This window comes from Palaemon carinicauda, chromosome 44, assembly GCF_036898095.1.
Source record: "Palaemon carinicauda isolate YSFRI2023 chromosome 44, ASM3689809v2, whole genome shotgun sequence".
In the NCBI taxonomy this organism is placed as follows: domain Eukaryota; kingdom Metazoa; phylum Arthropoda; class Malacostraca; order Decapoda; family Palaemonidae; genus Palaemon; species Palaemon carinicauda.
The window spans coordinates 39,528,614-39,540,771 of NC_090768.1; the positions used below are offsets into that span (position 1 = coordinate 39,528,614).

Consider the following 12,158-nt stretch of genomic DNA (forward strand, 5'->3'; position numbering starts at 1 on the left):
AATACTGCTACCTAAAAGACTTCATGTTTGTATATTTTAAGAAATATTTAAAGTTACTTCAATGAAAATTGCCACAAACATGCTTGGTATTACAAAAGCAATTTTTCAATATTTAACTTAGCTGGTGATTATATAAGCTGCAGCTCTGCTGCTCGACAGAAAACTCTACGGAAAAAATCCGCCAGCGATCGCTATGCAGGTAGGGGGTGTACTTCAACAGCGCCATCTGTCGTGCAGGTACTCAGCACTCATTGTAAACAAAGAACTCAATTTTCTCTCTGTCGTGCTACCGGCAAGACCTACTAATTCGCTGTTGCTAACTGGATTTGTTTTCACAACTATTTGGTGAAGTACACTATTCTAGTTTTGAGCTTTCGCTGTGCAGGCTTTCTCTTCAATAAATCCTTGCATTCTTTTTTTGATATCGGATTATTTGTTGATGACTTTGGATAGTTTTTGAATTCCCCTTTGACCAATTCAAAATGGCTGACCCTTCTCAAGTCCCAAAATTCAGGAAGTGTAATGCTAGGGACTGTTCAAGGCGTCTTCCGAAGGCCTCTATCGATCCTCACACCGTTTGTTCCAATTGTCGGGATAAAACCTGTCAATTGGAAGATCGATGTGAGGAATGCGTTGGGCTTTCGGAATTCGATTTTATCGAATTCCAAAAATATACACGTAGGCTAGAGAGAGATAGTCAGGAGAAGTTCATCTCATTCTGTTGATTTTTCCTCTCCTCATGCCCTTCAACCTATTCCTTCCCCTGTAGTGGTTGCTCCTGATCCCCCTTCTGGCACTCAGGAAGCTTCGATGGCTGACATGATGCGTGCCATCCAAGCTCTGGGTGAGAGAGTTGAGTCCCTGGCTAGTGACCGTAACCAGCTCATGGCGGACGTCAAGGAGCTGAAGTGTAAAAGTGCAGTGGGAAGTGGTAAAGTGAGTGATAGTGTTGTGGATAGTGTTGCGCTTGAGGGTTCGTCTGTTCGTGCCTGTTGTCCTCCTAGTCCGGGACCTCTTGCAAGCTCCCAAGTCCAGGGGAGAAGCAATGTCGTACGACCAATGGGTTCGAGAGGCTTTAATCAGCGAACAGACGTTCCCTCCGTGGTTTCGGGCGTATCTACCCAAGATCGCCCCACCCACACAAAGACGAGAGAGCCCATTTATTCCTCGTCTGCGGATGAGGTTTCTCGTAAGAAACCATGGACCAAGGTCTCACGACCTCTTAAGCGCAAGTCGGTCCCTTCCGCGCAAGTCCAACGGCCCAGTTGTAGCCACTGGGTCAGTTCGGACTTGCTGCAGTCTTCCGATGACTGCTCACCTCCTAAGAGAGGCAAAGCGGTACCGCCTCAGGCAGTTACACCGTCTGTCGCCGCACCTGCTCCTGCAGACCCTAAATGGTCTTTGCTGCAGACCATGCAGTACCAATTAACGTCTCTGATGCAGGACTTTCGTGCGGAGAAGGTTGCTGCTGCACCAACCTCTTGCCTACAACCAACCACACTCTCGGTTGTGCGTCCTGTGGACGCTGAGGCGACCTTCTTGCGCACTCCAGCTGAGAGAGTCCCGCCACCCATGCGCATGTTGACGTTCAGCGACGCACGGAACCTTCCGTTGACGTTCGCGAGGTACAACAACCGTCAGAGTTGTTTTGTTTTGACGCGGTGCGTCAACCTCCGCAACCCAGTGTGGTTGCCTCTGCTCGCCCACATCAGACTAGACAGTCTGGAGTAGACGCTGTGCGTCCCCGCGCTGCTATGGTTGTTGCCAGCTCACAGACTGGGCATCAGTTCCATGACGTTGCGTCCGGTTCAGTCACGCGTGCACCCGTGCGACCGGACTCAGCTAACCAGCCGATACCTACTCCATTGCCGCTTCCTCCTCAATTCTCGGATGATGGACTCTCTGATGATGACGATGCGGCACACGTTGATGAACCACATTCGGACCTTGACGAGCCCAAGTCCACGCAACCCTCTTTGGACTTTAGAAAAGTTCTTGCTCTGTTCAAAGAGATGTTTCCGGACCAGTTTGTGTCTGTGGCTCCACGCTCTCCTCCGTCAGAGTTTGCTTTAGGTACGCAGTCATCCTCGCCTGCCTTTACTAGACTCGTCCTCGCACGCTCGTCCAAGAGAGCTTTACGAGTTATAGGAGAATGGATGCAGTCCAAAAAGAGTCTAGGGAAGACAGCCTTTACGTTTCCCCCTGCTAGACTCTCTTCCAGATCGAGCGTCTGGTATGCCACGGGAGAAGTTCTCGGCTTGGGAGTTCCTGCCTCTGCCCAGGGCGACTTCTCAAGTCTTGTAGACTCTCCCCGCAGGCTAGCCATGAGACGCTCTAAGATATGCTGGTCACCTTTGGACCTAGACCATCTGTTGAAAGGGATATTTAGAGCCTTCGAGGTCTTCAACTTTTTAGACTGGTGTCTGGGAGCTTTGAGCAGGAAGATCTCCCCGACTGAGAAGGAATCTTCCTTGCTCATCATGTCCTGCATGGACAAGGCCATACATGACGGGTCTAGTGAGCTTGCTGCATCGTTCGTATCCGGAGTCCTCAAGAAGCGTGAGAACCTTTGCTCTTTCCTGTCAGCTGGAGTGACACCTTGTCAAAGATCCGAACTTCTGTTTGCTCCTCTCTCTAAGTGCCTTTTTCCAGAGGACTTGATTAAGGAGATTGCTGCTTCTTTGATACAGAAGGACACCCATGACCTGGTTGCGTCCTCTGCCCGCAAAGCCACCCCTTTGCCTACCTTGTCAGCTAGACCAAGGATGGACACTCCAGCGTCCCGATTTATTCCGCCCTTTCGTGGCAGAGCCTCCAGCAGAGGAGGTGCTCGTGCCGAAGGGAGACGTGGGAAGAAGAAAGGAACCAAGTCCTTTAAAGGCAGAGTCTGACTGCCAGCTTCTTCAGACAGCAGTGGGAGCCAGACTCAAGAACTTCTGGCAGACCTGGGAGAAGAGAGGCGCAGATGCACAATCTGTGAAGTTGCTCAGAGAGGGGTACAAGATCCCATTTGTACGAAAACCCCCTCTAGCAACGTCTCCCATCGATCTCTCTCCCAGGTACAGAGAGGAAGACAAGAGACGAGCATTGAAACAGGAGGTGTCTCTCTTACTAGAAAAGGGAGCGGTAGTCAAAGTCCTGGACCATCAAACCCCGGGCTTCTACAACCGTCTCTTCTTAGTGGCAAAGAAGACAGGAGGGTGGAGGCCGGTGCTAGACGTCAGTGCGCTGAATGTCTTTGTCACAAAGCAGACGTTCGCCATGGAGACCACAAAGTCCGTTCTAGCAGCGGTCAGAAGGGAAGACTGGATGGTCTCTTTAGACCTAAGGGACGCATACTTTCACGTCCCCATCCACCCAGACTCCCAACCTTTTCTGAGATTCGTTTACGAAAAGGTTGTCTACCAGTTTCAAGCCCTATGCTTTGGCCTAAGCACAGCTCCTCTTGTGTTTACGAGGCTGATGAGGAATGTAGCCAAATTCCTCCATTTAGCGGACATCAGAGCCTCCCTCTATTTGGACGACTGGCTTCTAAGAGCTTCTTCCAGTCGTCGCTGTCTGAAGGATCTAAAGTGGACTCTAGATCTGACCAAGGAATTGGGTCTCCTGGTCAATATGGAAAAGTCTCAAGTGGTCCCATCCCAAACTATTGTGTATTTAGGGATGGAGATTCACAGTCTAGCTTTTCGGGCTTTTCCGTCGGCCCCCAGAACAAGTCAAGCCCAGTTATGCATCCAGAAGATGCTGAAGAAGGAACGATGTTCAGTCAGGCAGTGGATGAGTCTGATAGGGACACTATCATTCCTGGAACAGTTCGTATCGTTAGGAAGACTACACCTCCGTCCTCTTCAATATCACCTAGCTGTTTACTGGAAAAAGGACAAGACGCTAGAAGCGGTCTCGATCCCCATTTCCGAGAAGATGAAGTCTTCCCTGACTTGGTGGACGGACAGTATCAGCCTCAGAGAGGGTCTGCCCCTGGCTGTTCAGACTCCCAACCACGTTCTCTTCTCGGACGCATCGGACACGGGCTGGGGCGCGACATTAGACGGTCGGGAATACTCGGGAACTTGGAACTCGAGTCAAAGGACAATGCATATCAACTGCAAGGAGCTACTGGCAGTTCATCTGGCCTTGAAAAGCTTCAAGTCTCTCCTTCAAGGCAAAGTGGTGGAGGTGAACTCGGACAACACCACGGCTTTGGCGTACATCTCCAAGCAAGGAGGGACCCACTCTATGACGTTGTACGAGATCGCAAGGGACCTGCTCATCTGGTCAAAAGATCTAAACATTTCACTAGTAACGAGGTTCATCCAAGGCAACTTGAATGTCATGGCAGATTGCCTCAGTCGGAAGGGACAAATCATTCCAACAGAATGGACCCTACACAAGGATGTGTGCAAGAGACTTTGGGCCACATGGGGCCAGCCTACCATAGATCTCTTCGCAACCTCGATGACCAAGAGGCTCCCAATATATTGCTCACCAATCCCGGACCCAGCAGCAGTTCATATAGATGCCTTTCTCCTAGATTGGTCACATCTAGACCTATATGCATTCCCCCCGTTCAAGATTGTCAACAAGGTACTGCAGAAGTTCGCCTCTCACGAAGGGACAAGGTTGACGTTAGTTGCTCCCCTCTGGCCCGCGAGAGAATGGTTCACCGAGGTACTTCGATGGCTAGTGGACGTTCCCAGAACTCTTCCTCTAAGGGTGGACCTTCTACGTCAGCCACACGTAAAGAAGGTACACCAAGGCCTCCACGCTCTTCGTCTGACTGCCTTCAGACTATCGAAAGACTCTCGAGAGCTAGAGGCTTTTCGAAGGAGGCAGCCAGGGCGATTGCTAGAGCAAGGAGGACATCCACCCTTAGAGTCTACCAATCGAAGTGGGAAGTCTTCCGAAACTGGTGCAAGTCAGTATCTGTATCCTCGACCAGTACCTCTGTAACTCAAATAGCTGACTTCCTTTTATACCTGAGGAAAGAACGATCTCTTTCAGCTCCCACTATCAAGGGTTACAGAAGCATGTTGGCATCAGTCTTCCGTCACAGAGGCTTAGATCTTTCCAACAACAAAGATCTACAGGACCTCCTTAAGTCTTTTGAGACCACGAAGGAGCGTCGTTTGGCTACACCTGGTTGGAATTTAGACGTGGTACTAAGATTCCTCATGTCAGAAAGGTTCGAGCCGCTACAATCAGCCTCCTTTAAAGATCTCACTTTAAAGACTCTTTTCCTGGTTTGCTTAGCCACAGCTAAAAGAGTCAGTGAGATTCACGCCTTCAGCAGGAACATCGGATTTTCATCTGAAACGGCTACATGTTCTTTACAACTTGGTTTTCTAGCCAAAAACGAGCTACCCTCTCGTCCTTGGCCGAAATCGTTCGATATTCCAAGCCTATCGAATATGGTTGGAAATGAACTAGAAAGAGTCTTATGCCCTGTGAGAGCTCTTAAGTTCTATTTAAGACGAACTAAACCTTTACGAGGACAGTCAGAAGCTTTATGGTGTTCAGTTAAGAAACCATCTTTGCCTATGTCAAAGAATGCTTTATCCTATTTTATCAGACTGTTAATACGAGAAGCTCATTCCCATCTGAGTGAGGAAGACCAAGCTTTGCTGAAGGTAAAGACACATGAAGTTAGAGCTGTCGCAACTTCAGTGGCCTTTAAACAAAATAGATCTCTGCGAAGTATAATGGACGCAACCTATTGGAGAAGCAAGTCAGTGTTCGCGTCTTTTTATCTTAAAGATGTCCAGTCTCTTTACGAGAACTGCTACACCCTGGGACCATTCGTAGCAGCGAGTGCAGTAGTGGGTGAGGGCTCAACCACTACAATCCCCTAATTCCATAGCCTTTTTAATCTTTCTCTTGAAATGTTTTTATTGTTGTTTTTGGGTTGTCCGGAAGGCTAAGAAGCCTTTCGCATCCTGGTTGATTTGGCGGGTGGTCAAATTCTTTTCTTGAGAAGCGCCTAGATTAGAGGTTTTGATGAGGTCCTGTGGTATGGGTTGCAACCCTTCATACTTCAGATCCTAGGGGTCGCTCAGCATCCTAAGAGGATCGCGAGGCTCCGTAAGGAAGATGTACTTAAAAAGGCAGAGTAATTGTTCAAGTCGACTTCCTTACCAGGTACTTATTTATTTTATTTTTGTTATTTTGATAACTTCTAAAATGAAATAAAAAATCCGTAGCTCATAATAATGTAAACATTTATTGCTGGTCTCTACCCACCCCCCTGGGTGTGAATCAGCTTATATAATCACCGGCTAAGTTAAATATTGAAAAATGTTATTTTGATAATAAAATAAATTTTTGAATTTACTTACCCGGTGATTATATATTAAAGGACCCTCCCTTCCTCCCCAATAGAGACGCAGTGGACCAAGGAGAAAATTGAGTTCTTTGTTTACAATGAGTACTGAGTACCTGCACGACAGATGGCGCTGTTGAAGTACACCCCCTACCTGCATAGCGATCGCTGGCGGATTTTTTCCGTAGAGTTTTCTGTCGAGCAGCAGAGCTGCAGCTTATATAATCACCGGGTAAGTATATTAAAAAATTTATTTTATTATCAAAATAACATTTTTCACTGATTTTCTATATGGTATAGTAAGTCTTTAGCTGTGGATTCCATTAAATTTCTCCTATTACTCAATCACAACCCTGGACAGTCTCTGTTTTAGATCTCTTGTGTGCTTTTGTGCTGTAAACCACTCATTTCTCAGATACTTATCCATATACAGGTATACAGTAATAAGGTTTTCTCAGTTCACCCTGTCATAAGGTTTACCAATTTTTAGTTACACCCACTTGAAATATCTCTTCTTTGCAATTGCCCATGTCTCCACAGCTTTCAGAGGCACAATGGGTATGCAAGCATCATAGATTTTTACTCAGTTTACTTATGAGATCGTATGTATGCATAAAATCTAAACATGCACTCACTTATATTGCTTGTTGCAAACACAATTATTATTGGACACATGGGTAATTCTGATATAACCTAAAATATCTTAATGAGAAGAAATTCAATTGAAAATTCTTCCATGTTCACTGTTTTAAATTTAAGTCAGCTGCAAACCACAAATATATATATGCTTTAAGTTGAAGGAAAAGAGAAATTTGAATGTCAAGCACAGTCTCTCAATGAATTTAAAGTAGTACAGTAATTAGACTGTGGTTGTAATAAATATATGCATATAAGGGGTAGCTTTTGCTGTATAACCCCATCCTTTGCAGTTTGACTTGCTGACCCCCATACTGGTTTGATTATCAAGTCATGAATGGGTGTTTTTGAAACTTTTTTTTTTAACCGAGAAACATCTTTACAGTTAATGTAATTTTATCTCTCAATGCTAATATGCTTGAAATAGTGTTCTGTATGTAAAATTATTTCATATGAATTTATATTTCACAGGTCACAGCAGTTTTGTCAATTGTGTTCATTGTGCACGTCGTGGTCCCAGCTTAGTAGTGAGCGGTGGAGATGACTGCACTGTTTTAATTTGGGATGTTCGCAAAAAGAGGCCAGCCACTACGCTTCAAAACCCATTTCAGGTTTGGTGACAAAATTTCCTTATATGAATATTATGGAAAATTTCAAACAGTGAGTTTTGTTAGTGCAAAAATGTATTATACAATTAGAATAACCATAACTAAAGGATACATCTTTACAATGTGTAGACCTGTAATTTTATTTTAATTTTGATTGTGACAATATTGAAAGTGCTAATCTTTTGAATTAAATTATTTGGACATTATTTTTCTTGTAAATTGTTAGTATTGGTAGCTGGATTATTTTATAGAATACAACAAATGTCAGTTGTATGATTTCTTACATTGAGGAATAAGTTTGACAGTGGATAGGGGCTGTTGATACAATTTTCCCATTGATAATACTGTACATCAAAGAGCTTCTTTATTTTGTTTGTAACTGACATGCACAATTTCTTAAGAAAAAAGTCCTTGATGATGCCATCATAGTCAAGAGTCAGGGCAGGGTCCTTTATTGTACCAGTGGCTCATCAAAGTTGTAATATTATGTTGATATCCTATTTCATGTATCTGTTATTAATGAGGACTTGGGTTACTCAATTTAGTATATTGTAAGTAAAGGCCACGTAAAGTAATGTGAGAGAGCTCTCCTGACTAAGGTGTTAGTTACTTGTCTCTCAAAGGAGCTCACTCTTACCGTTTAGGCAAGATGATATTGGTGAAGTTGAGGGGCCTCCCTTGATACAAGAATATTGAGGAAGGAGTGGAGATCATTGTTGGTTTGTGCATGAATAAATAAAGGTTTATTAAAAAATGCTTCATTTATACTTTTATTACATTTGAGAACAAAATTTATCTTACAATTTATTTTCAGGTTACAGCCGTTACTTTTAATGACACAGCAGAACAAGTGATCTCTGGTGGCATTGATAATGATATGAAAGTAAGTTTATTATTGTTTGGTAATTAGTTAAGAATTTTAAATCAATGGTACAGTATAAAATAAATAATAATGATGGTAATTCTTAATTTAGTGGTCTGGGTTACCTATCTTTTATAACTTGATGACTGTGACCCTGGATTTACAATTAGAGAATATGAAACCAGATGTGTACAGTAAGGCCAATGAAGTATAAAAAATATAGTAATACCCCTCTCTGTCATTTCAACATAATGTCAGTTCTGGCTTTGATGCTTATCCTTAAATGTTAAATGTTGAAATGAAATCCATATTTCGACGTTTCACCCCAGCTTACGTCGATCTCTACACTGTTCAATAACGATATAGTGCTGTATTCTACTTCCCATGGAAGCTTGTTGATGTAGTTTGTAGTTATCTGGTTTTTATGAAATGATTTCAGGTTGTAAGTACTTTTATGTGTTCAGCATGTTTGTTGGGAATGTATGTCACCTTATAGGGTGAAAATCTGACATACGTCGAGAACACTTGCAGAGTGTCTCTTGGAACATTAGTAATTAACAAGTGCGGGGTTTTACTTTATGATCAAAACAAGCAGTATGAGGATTGGATATTTTATCAATTAGAATCCATTGACTGAGAACAAGATAAGCTTTGACCTTACTCCTCACATTATCATTCTTAGTGAAATGACAATGAAATCTTTCCTCTGAAACTGTTTAGTAATTCAAAGGTTGTAGCCAAGTTGAAATTCTTATTCGACTTTTGACTTCTACTTTAAAAAATGTTCAATTCCCATAACCCATAAATTACATTTACTGGTGAAACTGGAATCCAATATCCTTTTAATATATTGAAGAACTTCAACTTTAGCCAATGAAAAGACATATAAAGATTGGGTATACACATCAGTTAATATATCGCCCAGACAGTAAATCATGGTCTTGAATTAGGTTGAAGTACCACCTTAGCTATGAGAATCGCTCACATATACAGGGAGAGGTAAATAAAATAGGAGCTGCTTAAAGGACATGCAACTCCTAAGTAGTTCTTAAATTTTTTATGCTGTATAATGTTTCTTTGCATACATTCTAGTGCCTTATTTTGTTTTCCTATAGGTTCAAACTTAAATATTATTATGGAAGAGGGGATATGCAACAAAATCTATAAGAAATTTGAGAATAATACAGGGTAGATCACAAGTTTGAGAGGCTTAAGCATAGTTCCAAAGACTTTAATTATAGTAAAAGTAAGGGCTGTAGAAGAACATGTATTATGATTTGAAGATTAATATTGTCTAAAAGAAGGCAAATAAAAAGATATCAAAGTATCAGGCCAAGATTGTCTATAAACTCCTTAAGAAACTAAGGAATATGCAATAGTACCCATAGTTTTTTTTTATCTGAGATATCAAACTTGATTTAGCTCTGGTAAGTTTTAAAAAGCATAGTGCTGGCAAATTGCAGAATGACACGAGTCGGAAGGAGAGATAACTGTAGTACCATTAGGTTTGGAGAAGGGGTTATATCCTAATCTTCAATGTTATGAGATAATTCAAAATAGAAATTTGCCTGCTTAATTTCATGCTACTTGCTAGATGGGTTGATGACTATACATGTGTAGTTTTGAATAATGCCACATTGTTCATATATGCAACAATTGTATACAGTACTAAGGTTATTTTATTTTTCAGGTTTGGGATTTGAGGAAAAATGGTCTACTATATAGAATGCGAGGTCACAATGATACAGTGACTGGTCTTAGTCTTTCTCCAGATGGATCCTATGTATTATCAAATGCAATGGATAACACTGTTAGAATATGGGATGTCCGGCCATTTGCCCCACAGGAACGATGCGTGAAAATCTTCCAAGGACATCAACATAACTTTGAAAATGTAAGTTATGCATCCATTTTATTATATAAGGGTTTTATTGTATTCATTAATGTATAAAATTTTGGGTTGGAATGTGAGAGTACCCAAGTAACATAAGTGTTTGCCTCTTGAGTCCATTATGATGAATTTTAAATACTGTCATCTGTAACAATGGACTACTATTACTCAAATCCATTAGTTTTTGTTTAATCGATTCAAGTTGTGATGGCATTGGTCTGCTTTGAATCCAAGATTATATATCTTAAATTTTCCTTGCTAAAGAATTTAACTCGAATATCAATAACTACCAGTACCAGCTGAACTCTGTTGACTGAGTCCCTTGTCAGGCTGGGAGGAACGTAGAGAGGAGAGGTCCCCTTTTTTGTTTCATTTGTTAGATGTTGGCTACCCCCCAAAATTGGGGGAAGTGCCTTGGTATACATACAGTATGTATGTATTAATAAATGAAGAGCATGGAAAGGTAAGTTTGTATAGAATATGCTACAGAGAAGCCAGAATATCCTTGGTTTTTCTTATCTTTGGAGAATGTAGATAGGGTATTTCAAGGTTTGTTTCATACAACCCCATTAATCATATGTATCACACGTTTATGGCCTGAATGTTCCCAGGTTTACCAGACCTTTTATTTTTTCTGTTTTTTTTTTCTAACAGACTGATGGTAAGAAGTTACTCTATCCGCATTCTTTTACACCCTCTGGTTGTGATCCTTTAGTGCTCTTTTGAGTTTTACTATTATTATTCTACGTGTTAAGCTCCCACAGGTTTAGTCTGCTGTTTTTTCTTGTTGAAAATAAATTTAAGCACTAATAAGTGCTAAAAAAAAATCTTTCTACATTTAGTAGTTAATCTCCAATTGCCTGTTTTTGTCAGTTTAGTAAGTGGGTTTTGCTCATAAACTTCTTTTGGCAGTTACACCTGATACGAGAAATCATATATCCTTAAGTGAAGATATTTATCAGGAGCAGGACACCTTGACCAAGAAAGGGTAAGATTGCTCTTCATTAAGATTGTTTTCACACATCACTGTAATTGATACCCAAAAGATCCTTGTGTGGGGTCTCAACCAGCTCTTCTTCATGGAGTTCTTGTCTTTCTATTCCCACCAATTTAACTACACTAGTTTTTAGGTATAGTGTTTTTGCTAAGGAAATGCTAAATTTGATATGGAAAGCTTCATGGTAGAGATCAAGGAGAAAGTGAGGATTGGACTCATCCCATGATGATTCTTTTATGGTAAGGGCATGGATGAGCCTTGACAGGTGTTCAAGGGCATGGATGACCCTTTGACAGGTGTTCAAAGGATTTCCCTCTTTTCTGCAATTTCTTGTTCAGTTCTGAAGGAGATAGTGTTATGACTTATAGTCTTCCTATCTACCTTTCTCATTTCATGGAGTTTATTAGAGATGGTACAAGTCATTGTTGATAGGCAATTATTCCTGACTGTGTACCTATCCAAAAACACAATTGGCTGGGATCTTGTGCACAGCACACTTTGCTATGTCTTTGTCCTTCAGTACTAACAAAGGATTAGGATTGTTTTCTTTGTTGAGTGCAGTATGAGTTATCAAGATATTTCTTTACAAAGAATCGGTTAATTTGTGAGCAGCGACTCTAGCTTAGAAGTTGGAACCATGTAGCATAAACAGATTCAGTCATCAGTCATATAGAGAAACTACCTAATGTTTACAAAATTCATGTTAAAAGTCTCCGATACTAGGCTATTAAACGTGGTACTTTTATATTTGTTAAGTGCTTCTTTAAATGTGTTCTGTTCTAATCCTAATTTTTTTTTGCTATAATTTACTTTTAGCTCCTCCCTGATTTACTCTATGCAGTCTTGTT

The 12,158-nt window shown here is 41.6% G+C and overlaps 1 protein-coding gene across 1 annotated transcript in view; it reads left to right on the plus strand.

Moving 5' to 3' along the window:
• LOC137634439 (U5 small nuclear ribonucleoprotein 40 kDa protein) overlaps nt 1–12,158 on the plus strand; it is a 34,929-nt gene that overhangs the window by 18,141 nt on the left and 4,630 nt on the right. The window contains exons 4-6 of the mRNA XM_068366836.1: nt 7,424–7,563; nt 8,375–8,443; nt 10,113–10,316. Coding sequence (XP_068222937.1) covers nt 7,424–7,563; nt 8,375–8,443; nt 10,113–10,316 — 413 coding nt within the window. The remainder of the gene's footprint in view (nt 1–7,423; nt 7,564–8,374; nt 8,444–10,112; nt 10,317–12,158) is intronic.